Source organism: Lactuca serriola, chromosome 4 (assembly GCF_051521515.1).
Source record: "Lactuca serriola cultivar US96UC23 chromosome 4, Lser_US96UC23_V15, whole genome shotgun sequence".
NCBI lineage: Eukaryota > Viridiplantae > Streptophyta > Magnoliopsida > Asterales > Asteraceae > Lactuca > Lactuca serriola.
The window spans coordinates 9,099,635-9,122,448 of NC_136411.1; the positions used below are offsets into that span (position 1 = coordinate 9,099,635).

Below are 22,814 nucleotides of genomic sequence, written 5' to 3' on the forward strand. Positions count from 1 at the left end.
AGTAACATCCATAATAACATCCCAAGTCAAAACCAAAGTGTGAATAATCAAAACATATCAATATAAACAATATCAGATTGTAATCCCAAAGATCCCATGTGCGGAAAACATAGTGTGATGCGCTGTGATCGAGCCGACTCTTTTCCTTTGAAAACGTAGTACCTGAAACCAAAACTATAAACCGTAAGCACTAAGCTTAGTGAGTTCCCCCATCATACCGCATACCACATAACAAGCGTACTGTCGGGAAATTATGGGGTGCCCGACCTACCCTGTCTGGCAACTCTGGGGTGTCGACCTACCCGGTCTGGCAATTTTGGAGTGCTGACCTACCTTCCAGTTTATCTCAACCGGCTAAGGGGACTATTTCATCCTATACTACTACCACATAATAACATAGCATAAATATACTGTCAGACATATCTGGGGTGCCGGACCTACCCTTCGGTCCTTACGACCATAACACGGGGACTATTCCCCCTACTACCTACTATCACATAACATCATATCATGCTAGCATGTAATCATGGCAGATAACCACATACCAAATAATTATCACGAAGACAATTATCTCTAATATAACTCTTACTAGTGGGTTTGCCTTGGTGCCTTAGACTCACTTCTAGTGGAAGGTAACCCACTTCACACTACTGAAGTCCCGCAGACAAAACCCTGACTACTGGATGACAGCTTCCCGAACTGTCAATATCAAAATAACACCCAATTAATAAGTGGGTTCCAATATGTAACCATAAGTCCAGGTTTGGGGTAAAAAGACCACTTTACCCCTAACTTAGTTTTATTCAGTCCAAGGCCCAATCCAAATGCCCAAAAGTCAAACTATAGACCACAGCCCAACACATGGCCCAATTTTCCAAATTGGGCCCAAACCTCTACATTGGCTTATCTTAAGGCCCAACCATTTAATCTAGTTCAACCACTTGGTATACCAATGGTCCAACCTCTCATAATCCTCAAGGCCCAGTTACGACCCATCTATGACCCAATTTTCCAAATTAGGCCCAAACCCTCACATGGGCCTTACCCTAAGGCCCATCCATATTTTTTTTCTTAGTCCATATGATTATTCTTGGATGGCCCATCAATAGCCCGATCACCAAAATCCAATAGAAAGGCCCAACTTAAGGCCTAATCAAGATTAGGGTTTTCACATAAAATGATATTTAGGGTTAAGTGTTTCTTACTTAACCCATTAAGGACTTAATCAATTAAGTCCATCAATCTATTGGGTCAATCATATAATGTGGACGGGCTTAATACATAATTCCAATCCAATCATCTAAAAATGCGGGCCCTGGCAGTCCAAAGCACATATATCCACAATTAGGGTTTTCTAAACCCTAATTAGGGATTCCAGCCCATCACAATCCAATTAGGTCCAAAATCTAAGTCCTTAGGACCATTATGGTTTCATTAGGTCAATTAGGGTTTTCCTAAGTCGGACACTACCCACAACCACCTCGGGTAGTAGTGGTCAACGGCGGCTCATGGCGCCGGCCACCACCTCACATTGGTGGTTATGGTTCTAGTCCATTTTGTCCAAGCATCCCAAAAGCAACTAAACACAAGCAAAAGCACATCGCCACCCAACACGGCGGCTGGTGGCGGCAGCCACCACCTCACAGTGGTAGTTATGAGTTTTCTCTTCACTATACTAGCCACTAATTAAAATTTACAATGCGTTAACCTAAAAAAATAACACACACACTAAGATAAACACACACACACAGCCACCCTAGTGGTGGCCGACGGCGGTACATGGCGGCAGCCACCACCTCACGGTGGCGACGGTGGGTTTTCCGGCTATACATTGCGCAACCGACTCCAAAACACACTCATCCAAGGGTATACTCATATAGCGACCACCTCACGGTGGCTTGTGGTTGCAGAAAGCGATTTCAGGGCAACAACCACCATGGTCAGCTGCGATGGTGGGTTTTTCTCTCGATCTCCGGCCAAGCAATCACGTACACACAACAACAAAATCAGCAACAACATCACACGCTAAATTCGCACAAACCACCCACCTGGTGGCGTGCAATGGTCGGAGGTCGGCAATGGAAAGGAACAACCGTTGGGGCGGAGGTGGTGACGCAGCAGCACGATTGTCGGTAGCAGCAACGACTACAATCGAAGTTATCGGCGGTGGATGGAGTTGGAAGGCGACACCGACGAAGCAACGACAGAATGCAGCAGAGGGAAGAAAACCATTTGCGGCACTGCAACAGTGGAACGATGGGCGTCTTCAACCGATTGCGGCAGCTCCTCCACGATTCGCTTACGTCTCCGAAAACCACGTCACGATGGCGCTCATTGGTGAGGCAGCATGCGACGACCTTGTCGTCGTCGGCAAAGGAAGACACGACAACAATGCTTGTGACCTTGACAGTGGAGAGGGGTGGCGGTGCCGGAGGTGGTTAAAGGGAGAGTGGCGGCCGAAGGTGATAATTAGGGTTAGGGTTTGAGGCAATGGAACAATTATATACCCGTGTCCTAACAAACTTCATTCCATAATGGCAGGAATGGTCCCTCTCCATCAAAATCTTTTCGAAACAGCTCCCATATTTACCCATTACACTCCTGCTCCTATAATTCCTTTCATTTTAAGTCCAATAGTTACCAAACAGCCCCTAAGCCTCCAAAATGTCTTCAAATTAAGTCCCAATAATTTACCAAGTAGTCCCTGCCTTCATAATTATTTACAAATCCAATCCAAAACATACATTTTTAACCCCCGACTTCTAAAATTGTGACAATTAGCTCCTCGAGACCAACACTTTGCTATGTAATTATTGATTTTAAGGCTACTATACATTCATTAATTTATTTATTTATTTATTTATTTATTAAATAAATGGGGTGTTACACAAAACCTCAATAAAATCCATAATAAACACCCAAACTCATGCATGATAAAAAATAACTCATTAAGATGACATTTTTATGAGCAAGGGACCTCATAAATGCCAAGATAACAAATTCTAACCTCTTGGGGTATCTCATACTCACAAGGATGACTCTAAGGAACAAAATGAACCTCAAATACTCCTTAAACTAGATCTAACACCTAGAGTCATCAAGATAGAAACTTTATACCTCCAGAAGATAGATCAAGGTGCATAAAGGTTGGATCCAAAAGCTCTAAGCAATCCCACACTTCTCCAAGAAGCTCCTTCTTCTTTAATGATCACCAAAAAACATGAAAATGCTCAAAAAGCTCAAGAACCACACTAATGGAGGGTAGGGTTTAAAGGGATGGAGGCTGAAGATAATAGGGTTTGGTGTTAAGTTAAGGATCTTAAATAGGGTCCAAGACCCTAAGTTAGGGTATGGGTCTGACTAGAGTACACCATGCGTAACTCTAGTACGCCCAACGTACTCCAAGGAGCACCCGCAGCTCCCTTGCCTAGTACGCCCCAAGTATTTTCCAAGTACGCCCTGCGTATTAGGCTGATCCATAATCATTCAAACTTCTGAATGCCATATCTTCTTCGTTCTAAGTTCGATTTTGACGATCCTTATATCCACAGAAATGTGACAAGAAACTCTACACTTCTATCAACTCACCCTTGCCTTAAAACTTCCTGAACTAAAATCCAAAATTCAACAAAAATCTCGAACTAACACTTTACCAATATACCCCTTGACTCTAAAACTCAAACCGATCTCCCAGATCATCTAACTAACTTTACCCACACCCAATGAGTCTAAATCCCTCTTTCCCAAAGTCCTTAAGCCTTATGATAACCGATCTTCGGGTCATAGCCCTGAATTAGAAACGATTTAGAACAAGGTGTTACAATAAATATACATAGGTTGATATTGATTAAAATGTCATTTGCATTTGATCACCATTTCACATAAATAACTAAATATTTGACTATCTTTTATCTATTGATTAAAAAAAACATTTTTGTATTAGTCGATATTATTTTCCATATTCCATGGAGATTTGATAATTCACCATAATTTCTTTATTAATTAAAGCAACAAGATAATTAAACAATTTATATGGATTATTCATTGTCATTGATTATTTTTTAGGAAATTTGTTATGTGGTTCAGTAATCTTAACGTATTTTTATTGATTAGCAATGATTAATTGGTTAACCGGATAGCCGAACCAAAAAAAACATTTAACCGAATACCGGTTAACTTGATTTTTCGGTTTAGGTTTAGGTTCAAAAAATTAACGAATCGATAGTCTTGGTTAACCTTCTGAAATATGTTTTAGGTTCGATTAACCACCCATTAACTCCCCTATTTGTTGTGATGTGTGCTTACTAATGTGTGATACAAGATTATATTACATCTAAAGTAATTATGTTTTATAAAAATCTACAACCATTTATAAATACGTATTTTAATAATATGATAAACCAATAACTTAATTATATTCAAATAGCAAAATTATATCTATAAAACCAAAAATAATAGACTAATAGGTATTCTTGGTTATATATATACTCATGTATATAGCCAAAAAAACCAATGTATACAAAAATCCAGTTTGGTACCTGGAATAAGATCCAACAGAAACCGTAAACAATATTGCTAAAGTCTAATTCAGTCTGAATCCTGAACCCCGATGTAGTACCCGGAATTGGACTGGTCCGGGCCGAACGCGGACCTGATACACCCAAAAACGGTCTGGTTTTGGGGTAAAGTAATTCATGATTTTCAGTCTTCGGGCCGGTCTGATCCGGGTCTAATCCATTGTTCATCCCTAGTTTACAATACATATAATATGTATTGAAGCGAAGTATAATATTTTTATGTGACTTATTTAATAATTTACACAAATTGAATTAATATTTATTTTTATAAAATAGTATTATTATCTTTATTTATCGTTGTAGTTTGTATTTTTTAGTAAAACACATGTTTGAATTACCATTTTATTCATCCGAGCCAACTAAACTCTAATAAATCATTTTTTATTTTATTTTATTCATTTTGTTTTTTTATTCGTACAAGCTGGGGCTAACCATTTTGTTAACATGGAGGTATTAAACTAACACCCAACTAGATATTATTGGGTTCAATGCTAAGAAAAAATGAAAAATAATTATCTGTTGTCCCAAAAAAATTCTTTCACATTTTTTTTTATGCCAAACATACTTTTGTTTTCTTCTAGCCGGAACGAATTAGCCTTAACATACATATCTTTATATACTATAATTACACAATATTAATTTTTTTATATGTAAATAGAAATATAATTAGGAATAAGTTGTAGTAAATCTTCTCTTCTAATAAAAGACTCTTAGAGATGCCACGTGTTTTATTTCTACATCTCTGTTTTGCCAAGTGGCGTCTTCTTATAAACCCATCGATATAATTCCCACCTATTTCATTCTCCATAATTTGTTCCTACAAATCAGGACCAGTAACAACTATTGCGTGATTTTTGTTCCAGCTATTTACACAGGGATTCAAAATTGGAAATTTGAATACCCCATCTTCCATATCTCTACCATATGTTCCTGTGATTCGGGTATCTCACTGCATCTTAGTAGCTTTTTGATTCACCTACTTCATGGTAGAAACATAATCAAATGGGAAGAGCTTACTTCGCCATCTTTGCTTCTTCTTTTTTTCTCTAGAAGCCCTAGACATCGCCACTAATTGTCTTTCTAAGGGAACAAGAATCATCATACTTTCTTCTTGCATGATGAAATCAGCAAAGGTTAGTCAGATATATATATTTTTTTCTATTTGAGCCCTAAAAGGTTCATATTTTCTGCTGATGGTTGTTTATTTTTTTTTCTAACGCTTTATACAGGTATAATGTACTCTCTTTCTCCTTTGCTTTACATCTCACTCTTTCCAATTTTCCCTTGTAAGTGGTATCATCGTCTTCCTTACCTCCCTCATTTGAATTAACCATGTTTTCTCACACTGATGTTTCAATATATCTATCATCTTCTGTTTTTGCTTTTTAGTGATGGGATCGTATATTTCTCCTCAATAGTTGTTTATTTTCGAATTAGGGATCCTCGATTGCTACCCCACCGGTAGTAGATTGAAGAAAAATTAAAGTGTTCGACATTATTTTTGGATTTCCCAAATCGGATTGTTCTTGAAATTTTTTTCATGGTTTTTTTTGGGGGATTTTGGGTTTATGGTATAAAGGGTGTTCTTTGGCAGGTGATTGTAGGATCTCTATTTCATCTATTCGATCATCTCATTAATTTGTCAACACAAGCTCATCTTCTTGGTAATCTTTTTATCTCTTATGGTCAATGTTGTTAATACTTCCCATTGTTGTTCGTGGTTGTAGATGTGTTTCTGGAAACATCCACTTTGTATCGAAGCTCACGTTGGCTCTAAATATATTTTTCATCTCTATCTTTTGATTGCTGGTGATTGTCAGTAGTTTTTAGTTTTATGAAAATTATATTCGAGGTTTTCCATTGATATTGGTTAGTAAAGATGGAAGTATTAACTCTAAAATCAAATCAATTGCATATATGTTCTTTATTAAATTTGTATATATATTAGAGATTTAGGCTTTTAAAGGGATTACTTGAACTCTGGAATCTTAATCCTTCTTGCATTTGTACAAAGTGAGTATCTAAGGCTCTTAGTAAGAGATTACTTAAAGGGTTATTATGGTATTTATTGTTATCTTCTTTTACTCACAAAGTGTTTATGCAGGAACAAAATAAGTGAAATAAGATGAGGACTAGACTTACATATTCAAGACAGGCATGCATTTTCATATTTATGTACTCTGTTAATTTATTACATTCTTCATAATCACTTGGAAAAAAGTGAAATTATATATGGCTTCTTATAGGGTTCATGGTCTAGTCCTTTACATTCTATATCAGATGCACAAAAATCTTTAGCCACTCTAGGTTCATATGGAGGCAGGAATCTAACATTTAAATGCATTCACTGATGATCCTCTGTTTACAAAGGTGCCCAAGGTTTTAAATGGCTTGTAAATTAGGATAACTAATTATAACATTGTCACCTGATGAGGAAATTGTAGTACATATTCGAACTCGAACACTAAATTAGTTCTATACGAGTATGTACTTGATCTGATTATTTAATTTTATGAATAGTTAATATGTTAAGCAAAATTGGTAGTTTCTACTAAGCGTTTTATTTTTAAGGTAATTTAATACATGATTTTCATTGTTAATTGGATTATACTTCAAAGTCTTTAAAATGATAATTTTAACATGTATAAAATATGATCAAATAGCAATATAAATTATAAGGTAAAGAAAGAAATAAGAGTAGAGAGAACTTTTTTTCCAATACTTGTGATGAAATCATCAAGTTTCTAATACATATGGCTCACTATTTATACTATCCAAATAAGATGAAAGATGAGCTATAATATGAATGCACTTTATGATGGTGTATTATTACATTCATAAAACACATTGAAATGGTTGTTACTAATGCTAAATAATGATGAGGAGTTATGGGAGAAATGGAGAATCTAATAGTCATTCACAAACTAATATTTCGTAACACTCCCCCTTGAATGACGATTGTATCATGCCTCGTTAAAACCTTAATAGGTAAAACCTCATGGGAAAAACCATTTATTAAGTAAAAAGAGTACATGATTAATAATAGATATTTGGAACAATTGCCTCGTTAAAAACCTTGCTAAGAAAACCCACTGGGAAAAACATAGCTAAGGAAAAGAGTACAATATGTTTCCAACTCCCCCTGATTATCACATCACTTGATTTCCTTAAAGCGTCGCATTCCAATATTTTGTACCATGTTTTCAAATTTGGATGTAGGGAGCGCTTTAGTGAACAAATCTGCCAAGTTGTTACTTGATTGAATTTTCTGGATGTTGATGCCACACTCTTTTTGAAGATCATGAGTAAAGAAAAACTTTGGTGATATATGTTTGGTTCTGTCTCCTTTGATAAAACCCTTCCTTGAATTGGGCTATACAAGCCGCATTATCTTCATATAGTATGGTTGGAACATTCCTGTTAGAAGTTAGACCACAACTCTCACGAATATGACAAGTTAAATTTCTTAACCAGATACATTCACGACTTGCCTCATGAATTGCTATAATCTCTGCATGGTTAGAAGAAGAAGCAACTAAAGTTTGTTTAACAGAACGCCAAGAAATTGCGGTACCTCCACAAGTGAATAAATAACCTGTTTGGGATCGAGCTTTGTGTGGATCAGACAAATATTCAGCATCTGCATAACCAATTAACTCCGCATTTGATGAATTAGAATAATATAAGCCCATATCCATTGTACCTCGAAGATATCGAAGAATGTGTTTGACTCCATTCCAATGTCTTCTTGTTGAGCAAGAACTATATTTTGCTAATAAGTTTACAGCAAAAGATATATCAGGTCTCGTATTATTAGCAAGGTACATTAGTGCACCAATAGCACTAAGATACGGTACTTCGGGACCAAGAAGTTTTTCATGTTTTTCACAAGGCCGAAATTGGTCCTTTTTGGCATCTAAATGACTTACTACCATCGGGGTACTCAATGGATGTGAGTTATCCATATAAAACCTTTTAAGCACCTTTTCTAGATAACTAGATTGATGTACAAAAACTCCATTTTTGGTGTGCTCAATTTGAAGACCCAAACAAAATTTCGTTTTACCAAGATCTTTCATTTCGATTTTTTCTTTCAAACAAGAAGTGGCATTTTCCAATTCTCCAGGAGTTCCAATTATGTTCAAATCATCTACGTAAACAGCAATTATCACAAATTCTGATCCGGATCTTTTTATGAATACACATGGGCTTAATGGATCATTTTTATAGCCCTCTTTTGAAAGAAATGTACTTAAACAATTTAACCACATACGACCAGATTGTTTCAATCCATACAAATATTTATTTAATTTTACCGAATATACTTCACGAGAATTAGGAGTTTGTGCTTCTGGCACCTTAAACCCTTCTGGGATTTTCATATAAATATCATTCTCAAGTGAACCATATAAATAGGCGGTAACTACATCCATCAGACGCATCTCTAATTTTTCATGCGTTGCCAGACTTATTAGATAACGGAATGTAATTGCATCAACCACAGGAGAGTATGTTTCTTCATAATCAATTCCGGGCCTTTGGGTAAAACCTTGTGCAACAAGTCTTGCTTTATATCTCACAACTTCATTCTTCTCGTTTCTTTTGCGCACAAATACCCATTTGTGTCCCACTGGTCTTACTCCGTTTGGTGTACGGACTACAGGTCCAAAAACTTTTCGTTGAGTAAGAGAATTAAGCTCTTTGTTTATTGCATCTTTCCATTTTGGCCAATCTTTTCTATTTCTACATTCATCTATACATTTAGGTTCAACATCCTCATTTTCTTCCATAATCTCGCATGCAACATGATATGAAAAATTATCGTCGACGTCTATCTTATTTCGGTTCCATCTTATTCCTGTCATGACATAATTTATTGAGATCTCTTCATTTTCATAATTTTCAGGTACCTCAGTTTCTTTTGTTATGTCATTGGGCTCTTCTGGAGCTTCATTAATCTTTTCAAAAGATTCTGTTTTCTCTTTTGGACCATCAATTATATTTGCTCCCTTTCGTTTTCGAGGATTTTTATCTTTGGAACCGGTTGGTCTTCCACGCTTCAGGCGTGCCTTTGATTCATTTGTAGCTGTATTTTTTCCTTCTGGGATATCAATTCTAACAGGAGCATTTACAGCTGGTAAATGAGACTTTGTTACTCTCTTAGGGTCAGTAAATGCATCTGACAATTGATTTGCTATATTTTGTAAATGAATTATCTTTTTCACTTCAAGTTCACATTGACTTGAACGAGGATCTAAAACTGAAAGTGATAATTCATTCCAAGAGATTTTATTCTCCATCTTCTTTATTTCTCCCCCTAATGTTGGAAAAACTGATTCATCAAAATGACAATCGTCAAATCTAGCTGTAAATAAATCTCCAGTTGATGGTTCTAAATATTTTACTATTGATGGAGATTCGTATCCAACATAAATTTTCATTCTTCTTTGAGGACCCATTTTTGTGCGGTGAGGTGGAGAAATGGGTACATAAATTGCACATCCGAACGTCCTTAGATGTGAAATATTTGGTACATGGCCGCAAACCAGTTGAATAGGGGAGAAGTTATGATAACTAGTTGGCCTGATGCGTATAAGTGATGCCGCATGTAAAATTGCATGTCCCCATGTCGATGTAGGAAGTTTAGAATGCATTAGTAATGGTCTTGCAATTAATTGAAGGCGCTTGATTAACGACTCAGCTAAACCATTTTGTGTATGAACATATGCAACAGGATGTTCAATAGTTATCCCAATCGACATGCAATAGTCATTAAAAGCTTGTGATGTAAATTCTCCAGCATTGTCAAGTCGAATTTTCTTAATTGGGTAATCGGGAAAATGTGCCCTTAGGCGGATTATTTGTGCTAGTAATCTTGCGAAAGCGAGATTACGGCTAGATAACAAGCACACATGTGACCATCTAGTTGACGCGTCAATTAAGACCATAAAATATCTAAATGGTCCACATGGTGGATAAATTGGTCCACATATATCCCCTTGAATTCTTTCTAAAAAACTAGGACTTTCATACCCAACTTTATTCAATGATGGACGGGAAATTAATTTTCCTTGAGAACATGCAACACAAGACAATTCATTAGCTTGAAAAATCTTCTGGTTTTTCAAGGAATGTCCACTTGAACTTTCAATTATTTTTCGCATCATAACTGATCCGGGATGGCCCAACCGGTCATGCCAAACTTTGTAGATGTTATCATACCTTTTATTTTCAATAGCATGAGATTCAATCATTTTAATATTTGTATAATACAATCCGGAGGACAATACGGGTATTTTTTCCAAAAGACTTTTCTTACCCGATATCATTTTTGTAATATTGAGATACTCTTTATCACCATCATCGGTTGTTTCAACATGATATCCGTTGGACCGAATATCCTTAAAACTTAATAAATTTCTTGGTGATTTTGATGAAAATAATGCATCTCCAATTGTAATTATTGTCCCTTGTGGTAATATGATATTCGCTCTTCCGGAGCCTTCAATCATTTTTGCACTACCCATTATTGTATTAACATTTGCTTCTCCAATTGATAAGTAAGCAAAATGTTTTTCATTATTAAAAATGTTATGTGTTGTTGCACTGTCTGCAAGACATATATCTTCCTCATTTCTTTTGCGAATATCCATATTTCTCTGACAACGACAAGAAGTTGGAACTCTATGGTAGAGCCTCGTGCTAATAACGTGTTATAAAATATGATCAAATAACAATATAAATTATAAGGTAAAGAAAGAAATAAGAGTAGAGAGAACTTTTATTCCAATACTTGTGATGAAATCATCAAGTTTCTAATACATATGACTCACTATTTATACTATCCAAATAAGATGAAAGATGAGCTATAATATGAATGCACTTTATGATGGTGTATTATTACATTCATAAAACACATTGAAATGGTTGTTACTAATGCTAAATAATGATGAGGAGTCATGGGAGAAATAGAGAATCCAATAGTCATTCACAAACTAATATTTCGTAACATGATTTTCATTGTTAATTGGATTATACTTCAAAGTCTTTAAAATTATAATTTTAACATGTTATCTACCGATATATTTTGACATTATATTGGTATGTTTAATTAAAATTTGCTTATTTTTATTTTGTAATCAACGTATCTTAGTTGACGATTCTTCTTGCTGTTTTTTGTATAATAATTAATACACCTACAATGATTTTGAACATAATTATCTATGTGTCATTATATTTATTTATTATACATCTTGGTGTCCCAAACCTTCACGGGTTTGAGTTTTTCACATGTTTTGGTTGACATTAAATAAAATTCAATGACAACCAAAACCGTAAAAATGAAAACCAGAACCGGAACCATTTAAGGCGGTTACGATTTCGGAACCGACGGTTCCGATGCAGTTCCGGTTCCAAAAGTGGGTACCCAATTCCGCTGTTCATCTCTAGAAATTGCTACATCTGCTTTAGCTTACTCATTATCATATTTTGGTGTCCCTAAAAGTTGTAATAAAATCACCAAGGATCATGATAAGTTGTTTATATTCAATCCTTTACTATAGTTGATTAATAATTATGACTTTTTATTATAAAATTTTATTTTTTTGTGTAACCGTGGTTTCCACGGGTTATAACCTAGTCTTAAGATACATGAGTTATCTCCTCATTTTGTTTTCTTAGAGTAAAAGAAATAAAGCAAATTATTAGTAATCATGTTTATTCCAATGATTTCAAACATAAATTGTTCTTACCGGTAATAAGTTATGAAAAATTACAGTTTAAAATATGGAAATCTTAGTCAGTGTATTTAATTGTTATACTTATTAAGTCGTTAAACAAACTAACACTACGATTGATAGAAAATTTAAAAATCTAGTTGCTAGCAAAAACATAATTAATTATTATTAAAAATAATAATATACATTAAAATTAGTTGACAAGGAAATTATAAAAGCTTTTTTTAGAACAGTTTAATACATTAAAAAATACAAGTAGAAAAATACAAAAGTAATACGGTATGAAAATACATGTAGAAAATATATAATATATTTCATTAAAATAAAATAAATGTTAAATAATAGTTTTCCGGTTATTACTATGTAAGTACAATTTTCATAAATAACTGGAAATAATGAGTATATTATAGGAACGATAATGTGTTTTTACGTTACCACCTAATAATTATATGCATAAGACTAAGGATGCAATTGGTTTAGGAATTGGACCAGAACCGAAATAATAGAAGACCGATTAAAGAATAAATGAGGAACAAAGGGCAAGAGAGAATACCACAAACCGTTTCCAATATGTTTCGGTTCCGGTTCGATTCTATTAAAATGTGTGTTATCTAAGAATGTGTTTGGAACCGAAACCGGACTGAATTAGATGGAAACCAAAATAACCGAAAATAAAAAAAATGATGAATTAAAAGAACAGAGAACCGGACAGAATATCACTAACCAGTTCCAGTTAGTTTCAATTTTTACCAAAGAGCTTCTAACATAATGATATCAAATGTTCTCCTTCTTTGAAATCGATAGTTAAGTTTAGTTGTTGACATAGATAAAATTAGGTGTTAGATTATTAATATATTAAATTTGCCGATTAAAAAAAATTATTAAAATTGAAAGTTGTAAACTTTTAGGAATCCAACCTAGAAAATTGCTGATAGCGTTAACCATTTTTGCATTTTATTCTATCTTAAATTCTAGAAAATATTGAATAATAAAAAATTTAATAATAAAGCAAGTTATTATAGATCAAACTTGTTATTAAAAGCCAAAATAGTAAATTATATTTTTTTGAACCATTGACCTCAAAAAAACTTGTTATTATAGGTCAAAATAGTAAATTGAAATAAATGATATTATTGTCTAGATTCTAGAGGATTGAAAGAGATGAAAATAAGTCTACATAAAAAAAGTTATATTTTTTTAACGGTATTAATTCATCTATATCCAAAATAATATCTGAACCCTTTACCTAAAAAAAAGAAAGGATAATACTTAGGGTATGTTTGGGTTAGCTTTTTTATATCAAAGGTGATTTTTAAGAAAAGTATTTATTAGCTTAGATCATCCGTTATACCCAACACATACCACATATGTGGTGGGTGCCACACCAGCACTACATTCCACTACCACTAACATGGGATACCTACCACTAACACACCACTCCACATCATTATTTTTATTTTTTTTAATTCAAAAATACAATAAAATTACTTTTTTTTAAATTCAAAAATTACAATAAAATTACATTTTTTATAATTAAAAAGCATTCATTTTTTAAAACTATTTTTTCATTAATTATAAAAATAAAATAACAACTTTAAACTACATTACTTAGTTAATCTAGAAAAAAAACATTACATTAATAAAAAAACGAACAAACATACATATAAAAATCCTAATCGTTGTTCATGCTATGTTGGTACAAATGTTCCGCGACATCTTCTCGAAGATTGAAACAAGTTACACTATTATGAATTTCAACAACTCGCTCTAAAAAAACATTCTTTCCGGGTACGAACTCCTCAATTGGAACAACAACGTCGTTTGGATCATACGTGCAAATCGCTCAACCTTCATCTTCAATAATCATATTATGCATTATAATACATGTTAGGACCATTCGTTTAATTCTTTCTTTATCCCACATTCGTGTAGCATATTTCACTACATGCCATGTTTGCTTAAGGACTCCAAATGCCCTCTTGATATCCTTTCTCGCCGATTCCTGTTTTCTTTTAAAAAATTTTACTTTTTCATTTCGAGGAACCGATTATGCCTTCATCAATGTAGAATAATCTGGGTATATTCCATCACCAAGGTAGTAACCGTATTTGTACGCGTGCCCGTTCACCGTGAACGTCATATCAGGTGGTTTGCCGGTCCAAATATCGTTGAAAAGTGGAGACTGACCAAGAACATTAAGGTCATTGTTAGACCCCGCTACTCCAAAAAAGGCATGCCTTATCCACAAATCTTGAGATGCAACAATTTCTAGGATGATAGTTAGTTCACCTATATCTCCTCGAGTGAACTGACCATGCCATGCAGTTGGACATTTTTCCCAAGCCACATGCGTACAATCTAGACTGCCAAGCATACCAGGAAATCCATGCCTCTCTTCATGAGCCGAATATAAGCTCTCAATATTACGTTGAGTAGGTTTACGCAAATATTCTACGTGAAAAACCTCATAAACACATGCTGAAAACCAATCTACATATTCAACTGCGGTCCTCTCGGATACTTTCAAGTATTCGTCAGATGCATCAAATGCTATACCGTATCCCAAATACCTAAGAGCAGCCACACATTTTTGTATACTACTAAAATTCATTCTTCCTCTAGCGTCGGGTTTTTGTTTGAAAAAATCATAACGAGATTCTAAAGCATTACTAATACGTAAAAATATAGCCTTATTCAGACGGAAACGACGTTCGAACGAGTCGTCATTATAAAGACAATTATCAGCAAAGTAATCACATACCAATAAGTCGTGTGCGGCTTGGCGATCACGATTGACGACCGCCCTTGTACGCGCTGCATTCGAACTTTCTTCGGCGTGAACGTGTTGCACAACATTGAAGAATGTCTCGACGAATTCTACACCGTCATCCGAGTCAAAACTTTTTAAAAATTTCATATGTATTGTGGGATCCATGTGTATATGTTTTGTGGTTTTAGAGAATAGAACGGGGTGTAAGTTTTGGTAATAGAAGTTTATTTATAATTAGAAATTTGAGTTTGAAAAAAAACGGCCAAAATAGCCGTTCAACAGCCAAAAACCAAACAACCAATCAAATGTCTCGTTTGAATCCGTTGTCCCGAGCACAAGTGACCACGAAAACAAGCCACCACGAGACAACGGGGTGGTGTGCACGCTCGTTGTTCGTGGCCAGCTCGACCACAAACCCACTCGTTATATGTATACCGTTTGGCCTTATGACTTTTAGGAAAAACTGATTTTAAAAAGTGTTTGGATGCAAAAGCTATTTTTTCAGGAGTAAAATGGTTAAAAAGGTAGGATTTTTCAGCTTTTTCAAAACTTTGCTTTTTCACTATTTTAAAAATCGTTTTTTAAATAGACAAACATTTTTTTAGCTTATTAGCTTTTTAAAAAGCTAAAAAACTAATAAGCTTTTTTAAAAACTATCCCAAACACCCACTTAATATGGTTACGCTTAAAAACATTTGGTATAAAAAAAGTTATATGTCAAATGGATCTGGAGGGTTCCCATAGATATCTGGCTTCCCGTCTTTAACTTCCAAACTCGTTAAACCAACAATAAAATATTACTATGAATCTATGATTAGGGTGGACCCTTTTTCTCAAAATTAAATACTTTTAATGGATATATATATATATATATATATATATGAAAAAGTTATATGGAAAATAAATGATTAACCAACACATATTTAAACCAATGAAAACATGACAACACATCACTTTAGGGTAACTATATAAATAACTTCCACAATACATTACTTGTGAATAAAGAAATAAACACATGTCATTTGATTATTGGTTCCAACATATGTTGTCATAATTATTTGTTCTTCATAGAACTCACATATATATATATATACACGCGCGCACACGTGGTTAAAATGTAAAACTATTAATATGTGAAGGACATTTATATATTTTAAATAAATATAAAGTTTTCTATATATGTTTTATTTATTACACACATACCAAATATAATAATGTATTTTACAACGAAACATAAAATACGACGATTAAAAAAATTCCCACGAGCTAAAAAACAAATTCCAAATTTAATTTATTGGATTTGCTTTTAATACCGAGACAAAAAATTTCATAGATAAATAAGCTTTCGAGATATGTTTTATTTATTACACGTTTATACCTAACGAACAACTTTTCTTTTTAAAAAAAGAAAAAAAAACAAAAAATATTTTCTTTCAATAGAAAACAACAAAACTATATTCCTTTTATCCTTGATCTTTGAAGTTTTAAGGATGGCAAATATATTTGGGTTGATGAGCTAGAAAAGTAATGTATTTAGGGTTGTCCATATTCGGTAACGATGTTTATATATATATATATATATATATATATATATATATATATATATATATATATATATATATATATATATATATATATATATATATATATTTGTCGATTAAATTTTTTTGTACTGTTCAAAACTTCAAATTAAGAAAATATTACCGGTTATCTTAAGTTTTAACAGGTTTGTCATATTACGTGACATTAATTTATAGGAAGAATTTCATATATACTCTTCTTAAATATCAAAATATCATATTTGTCAAACTTAATTTCTTAATATCATATTTATCCTTCATAAACATTCAAAATATCATATTTAATCAAATCTTTTTTTACAATGTTTTAATAGTTTATAACCAAATTTTAAATCTTAGAATTATAATAATAATTAAAAAATTACCGTATTATCCCTATGTCTATAATAAAAGAATGTATATTTCTAAATTATTGGAAAGTCGCTCTCTTAACAAACAAATCGTTTCATATCCATCCCTCTCCATATAATGCATGCATTGATTGCTTACTTTTTGTGTTTAAGAGGATCCTATAAAACCAATGTTTATTCCTTGATGGGAAATTCAATCTATAAGAAATCAAATTTGCAAATTGTGCGTGTGAGGGAGAGAAGGCTCCGAGGTCCGATGGACTTACATTCAAGTTGCTAACGGTTAAGTGGGAGATTATAAAAAATGATATTTGGGCTCTTGTAAAACATTTTGAGGCATTTGGATAAATTTCAAGATGATCAAACTCCTTTTTCATTACCCTTATTCGTAATATTAAAGACCCTCTCATGCTCGGGGGTTATCGACCAATCAGCCTAATAGGCTGTTTATACAAAATCATTGCTAAATCACTAGCTTTTAAGCTTAATCAAGTTATTGGAACCGTGATTAGCATAGAGGAATCGACATATATTGCGGGTAGGAACATTCTTGAAGGTCTCTTAATCATAAACGAGATATATTATTGGGCTAGAAAGGCAAAAAAAAGAAGAGCTTTATCTTTAAAGTTGACTATGAGAAGGCATTTGACTCTATTAATTGGAATTACCTTGACCCAGTGATGGGACAAATGGGATTTGTCTCTAGATGAAGGATGTGGATTACAGGATGCCTTATGTCTTCTCGTGCCTCGGTGCTAGTATATGGTTCCCCTACTAAAGAGTTTCCGATCGCTAGAGGCGTTCGAAAAAGCGACCCTCTTTCCCCTTTTCTATTCATCACCGCCATGGAGGGCCTCAATGTTGCAATGAAGAACGCATGTAGTAAAAGTTTATTTAATGCCAAAAAACCTCCAAACAATTGCCCGATTGTCTCTCATCTCTTCTATGTTGTTGTCACACTTTTCATTGAAGACTGGGAGAACAATTGTATTTGTAACCTTACTAGTATCCTCAAGTGCTTTCAAGTTTTATCCAGTTTGAAAGTTAATTTTAAAAAATCCAAAGTGATTGTATTTGCACTTCAAATAGGGAAGTATCTAGATGGGCGTGTGTAACATGCCAATTTTCACAACAAAACTTCTGATTTTTAATTTAAATAGAAGATGACATTTTCTTAAAAGTAACATCGTAAAACTATTTGTTCCAAAAGTGTACATCCAAAAATGAGAGTATGATTAGAAAGGAAGAATCAGAAAATACGAAAAGTTGTCGATGCATATACAGTCACGCCTTAATCTTTCCACAATCATCTGAATTACCTGAAATATTTAATTCACAATTGTAAGCTAAAGCTTATTGAGTTTCCCGAAATACCATACACCATAATATACATACAAGCATACAAATATTAGCCTTCGGTCCATGACTGGTCCGCCCCACTCGTCTCCAGCATAAAGCTTGTCCGTCCCTATCCTTAAGTATAACGTTGGCCCTCTTAGGGATGGGATTTAGAACCGGAAAACCGGAATCGGACCAGAACCAGAACCAGAACCGTTAGAACCGAAACATGTAAAATCGGTTCGAGTCCCGGTTTTAAAAAATGGCACTATTCAGGTTTCGGTTAATCCGCGTTTCAGGTCCTTCGGGTCCGAGTAAACCGGATTTAAGAATCGGAATCGTGTTAGGAACCGGAACTGTGTTAGGAACCAGAATCAGTTTTAGGGACCAGAACCAATTTCTATGAAAAGTTTAAAACATACATATCTCATTCGTTTGAAGTCAAATTGGCATGAGGTTTTTTCAGAGTGTAGTTTATAGTTTATACATGATTTTAGTCTATAATTTTGTCATTTTTGGGTTTATATTCATTGACTTGCAGTCTTTCAAAGTCGGGATATCAAAGATGGAAATTTTATGTCTTTCAACTTTTTTTTTGTATTCTGTGACAATTTTAAAACATGCATATCTAATTCGTTTGAAGTTGGAATAGCATATGTTTTTTCCAAAGTGCAATATAGAGTTTGTACATGATTTTAGATGTTAATTTTATCATTTTTGGCTTCATATTGATTGATTTATAGTCTCCCAAAGTCGGGATTTCAAAGCTATGAATTTTCTATTTTTCAGCTTTATTTTTGTATTTTGTGAAATTTTAAAACATGCATATCTAATTCGTTTGAAGTCGAAATATCATGAGGTTTATTGCAACGTGTCGTTTAGAGTTTATACATGATTATAGACTATAAGTTTGTCATTTTTGGTTTAATATTCAATGACTTACAGTCCCCCAAAGTTGGGATATCAAAGTTGAAAATTTTCAAAGTAATTACCAAAAAATTCCGGTTTTCCTAGGTTTTCCGGTTCTAGACCCACTTTGATGTTTCCTGGTTTTCCGATTCTAAACTCACTTCACCCAGTACCTTTCCCAGGACTGTTTCTTATATACCGGTCCAGTTTTCGGTCCTAGAAAATCTCATAAACCGGTTCTCGGGTTTCCGGGTCCGGGTCGACCGATTCGGGTTTGGACCCACTCTCATCCCTAGGCCCGCCTGAGTATCTTGGCCTACCACACAAAGCAGGACCGCCCTCCACTCCCCACAAGATATGTCAACATATATAATAAACAGACAAACAAATAATCCAACAACATGTGCAACTATCTAAAACAGTCTACCTATCTAACAACTCACTACAACATGTTTACATAATATAGATGACTCGTACTACACTCTAAGCTACAACCGACGAATCACCAAATGAATGTATAGGTGTATGTAATCAGGGATAAGATAGATAATCAAATAGATGATCCTACTCAAAAGCCATAACCTATGACAATTGGGAAATTCATGTCATCGACCGTCATTAGAGATTAGCATCGACGAACAATGATAATAGAGCTTTTCATATTTCAGGATAAATATGATCAATCATATAATAGGGTCAAAATGAGTGACCAAAAAGTTACACAACTTTTTTATAATGGTCAGTGTACTTGGAAAGTACACAACAAAGTGATCCCAAGGATATAAACGTTGTACAAATTTGAATCCGATTGGAGGAGTATGATTTTATAAAAAAGTAAAAATCAATTGTGTTAATAACGTTATTAACATCGAAATGGTATAAAAATATCAGTTGAGTTTTGACCAACATCACAAAAAAGAAAATCGTAGTACTTAAAGAGATAAAAAATTTAAAATGAAAAATGTCAAAAATTAAGTTCATATGAAGAAAATATGAATTTTAGAATAATATAAAATACGGGTTAAAAAGAAAAGTTAAAATTTGCCGATGCAACCTTAAGGAAAGTACTAGTAGAGAGCTACACGAATATATAAAGAGGGTATGAAACAAGAATCATATAAGGAATATATGAATTTTTATAAAAGATTTAGAGGTGCATGCCATGCTATACGAGCACGCCTGACACCCAGATTCGTCGAGATAAGAGAAACGTGGATCGTAAGAAGTGTGACATGTGGCAAACTCTGGATGGAGCCACGATTCAAGTGCACGTCGCGCATGAAGTGCACCTCGCGCACAAGCACTATAAATAGAGGTGCTCGCTTTCTGATTTATTCACACCCAAAACTCTTTCTCTCTATATCTCGAGCTATTATGAAAGTCCTCCCAATGGCACGAAACTTCGGGTGCAGTAACACGGATGCTTCAGATTACACTACTAGAGTGAGTTCACGGCCCCATTTCCCTATTTTAAAAGTTTTACCGGGGGGGGGGGGGGGGATAAATGATTATAAACTGCTTTATATATATATATATATATATATATATATATATATATATATATATATATATATATATATATCAATCTTTATATAAATCATGAAACCTTAGGATAATGTACCTATATATATACTATAGCTAGTTGTGAGCTATGATATTATGCCTACGAGTTATGATTTCCGATAATCTATGAAAAGATATTACTTAGATTTTATGATGACCAATTTCCTAGGATAACATAATACCTACAAGTAATGTTGGTCAAATATAGGAATATGCACTGTACCTAATCATTACTCTGCCCAAATATCAAGTTTTCAAATTAACCATAATTATGGTGTATATATATATATATATATATATATATATATATATATATATATATATATATATATAATTATGGTATATATTTGTATGGCAAATAATATATAACCATAATTATGGTATATATATATGTATGGCAAACTATATATATATATATATATATATATATATATATATATATATATATATATATATATACTATATCTAGTTGTGAGCTATGATATTATGCCTAAGAGTTATGATTTCCGATAATCTATGAAAAGATATTACCTAGAATTTATGATGACCAATTTCCTAGGATAACATAATACCTACAAGTAATGCTGGTCAAATATAGGAATATACACTATATATAATCATTACTCTGCCCAAATATCCAGTTTTCAAATTAACCATAATTATGGTATATATATATATATATACACACACACACACACACACACATACACACACTAGATAATTATGACATCTAAAAGGTATAATTATCAAAAATAAAAGTAAAAGGGTTTATATTGTGACAGTTACAGGAAATCACTAAGAAAGAAGAATAAAAGATAAAATACCTAAAGTTAATGTGTTAGTGTGCTGTTATTATTCATCCTTAGCCTCATTAAATTCATCTACCCCAAACCTATAATCGTTAATCACACAAGAGCTAGAAAGATATGTATAGCTCTATATGGGATTTGACATCTTCACCTGCGATTGATAGCTATAATCTCGACAAGATAACTTTGTAATTACTCACTATTCAAACAACATCAATTATGAGGGCTCATAGTAATACATTCCAACCACCTTATAGATCTAACTACTAAGAGGGACACCTTAGAGTGGTAGATAAAATACATTAGAATTAATAAAATTTCTTAAAAGACAATAGGATAGGATTTGTAAGTATCCTACAAAGATAGTAAATTAGGATTAGTAAAGTATCCTCTTATTACTTCTCCCTATTCAAATCTCATATTGGTATCATTGAACCTCTTGAAAAAATACATAGAAAATTCCTTTGGGTTGGGGGTGAAGACAAATCAAAAATCCATTGGGTTGCATGGTCAAAAGTTATAACGTCAAAAAAAGATGTTGGTTTGGGAGTGGGATCCTTGGTGGAAGCTCAAAATGGATCGGACTCTATTTGGAGAAATGTAATTTATAGCATTTATAACTTCAAGATCAAGTCGGCATACCATGCTGCTAATAAATCCATCTATGGTGTGTGGAATAATTGTTGTGTTCCAGCCTCCAAAGTCTCCAAAGCTACAGTAGCCATCTTTGTTGACAAAATGAAACCTACGGTGACAAGTTTTTCTTCCTACCCTATGATGAACACAATTAATGAAGGTTACACAAATGGTGGTTGTCATGGGTATAAATAGATGCTTCATCTTCAGTTGTAAGCATCCCAAAACACAGAGAAACAGATAGTATAACACTTAGAGTGAGAGTGTTAATGAGAGGGTTGGTTTTTTGTAATAGTTGAGTGTGAGAGTTGCTCTTCCTATTGTAATTTTATTTTAGTGTTTAATAGAAGAGTTTTTCAACCCCAACAATAATGTGGTTATAGTTGTCCATGGTTTAAGCAATTTTGGTTCATGTATCCTTGATATATTTCCTTTAGTCCTGGTTAATGGAAATAAATTTCTTTTCTGAAAAGACCCGTGGTTGGATTCTATTTCTCTATAGCAAAAGTTCATGCATCTATACGCCTTAGAGAATGTAAAAAGATG

The 22,814-nt window shown here is 33.7% G+C and overlaps 1 protein-coding gene across 1 annotated transcript; it reads right to left on the bottom strand.

The window, feature by feature from the left end:
- Nucleotides 1-14,360: 14,360 nt before the first annotated feature.
- On the bottom strand, nt 14,361-15,248 carry LOC145098019 (uncharacterized). Its single transcript, XM_079035705.1, has one exon. The coding sequence runs from the start codon at nt 15,246-15,248 to the stop codon at nt 14,361-14,363; it is 888 nt and encodes a 295-aa protein (XP_078891831.1).
- Nucleotides 15,249-22,814: the final 7,566 nt, after the last annotated feature.

Bases quoted from the DNA above. Each gene is read 5' to 3' on its own strand.
- LOC145098019 (XM_079035705.1), bottom strand. From the start codon at position 15,248: ATGGATCCCACAATACATATGAAATTTTTAAAAAGTTTTGACTCGGAT.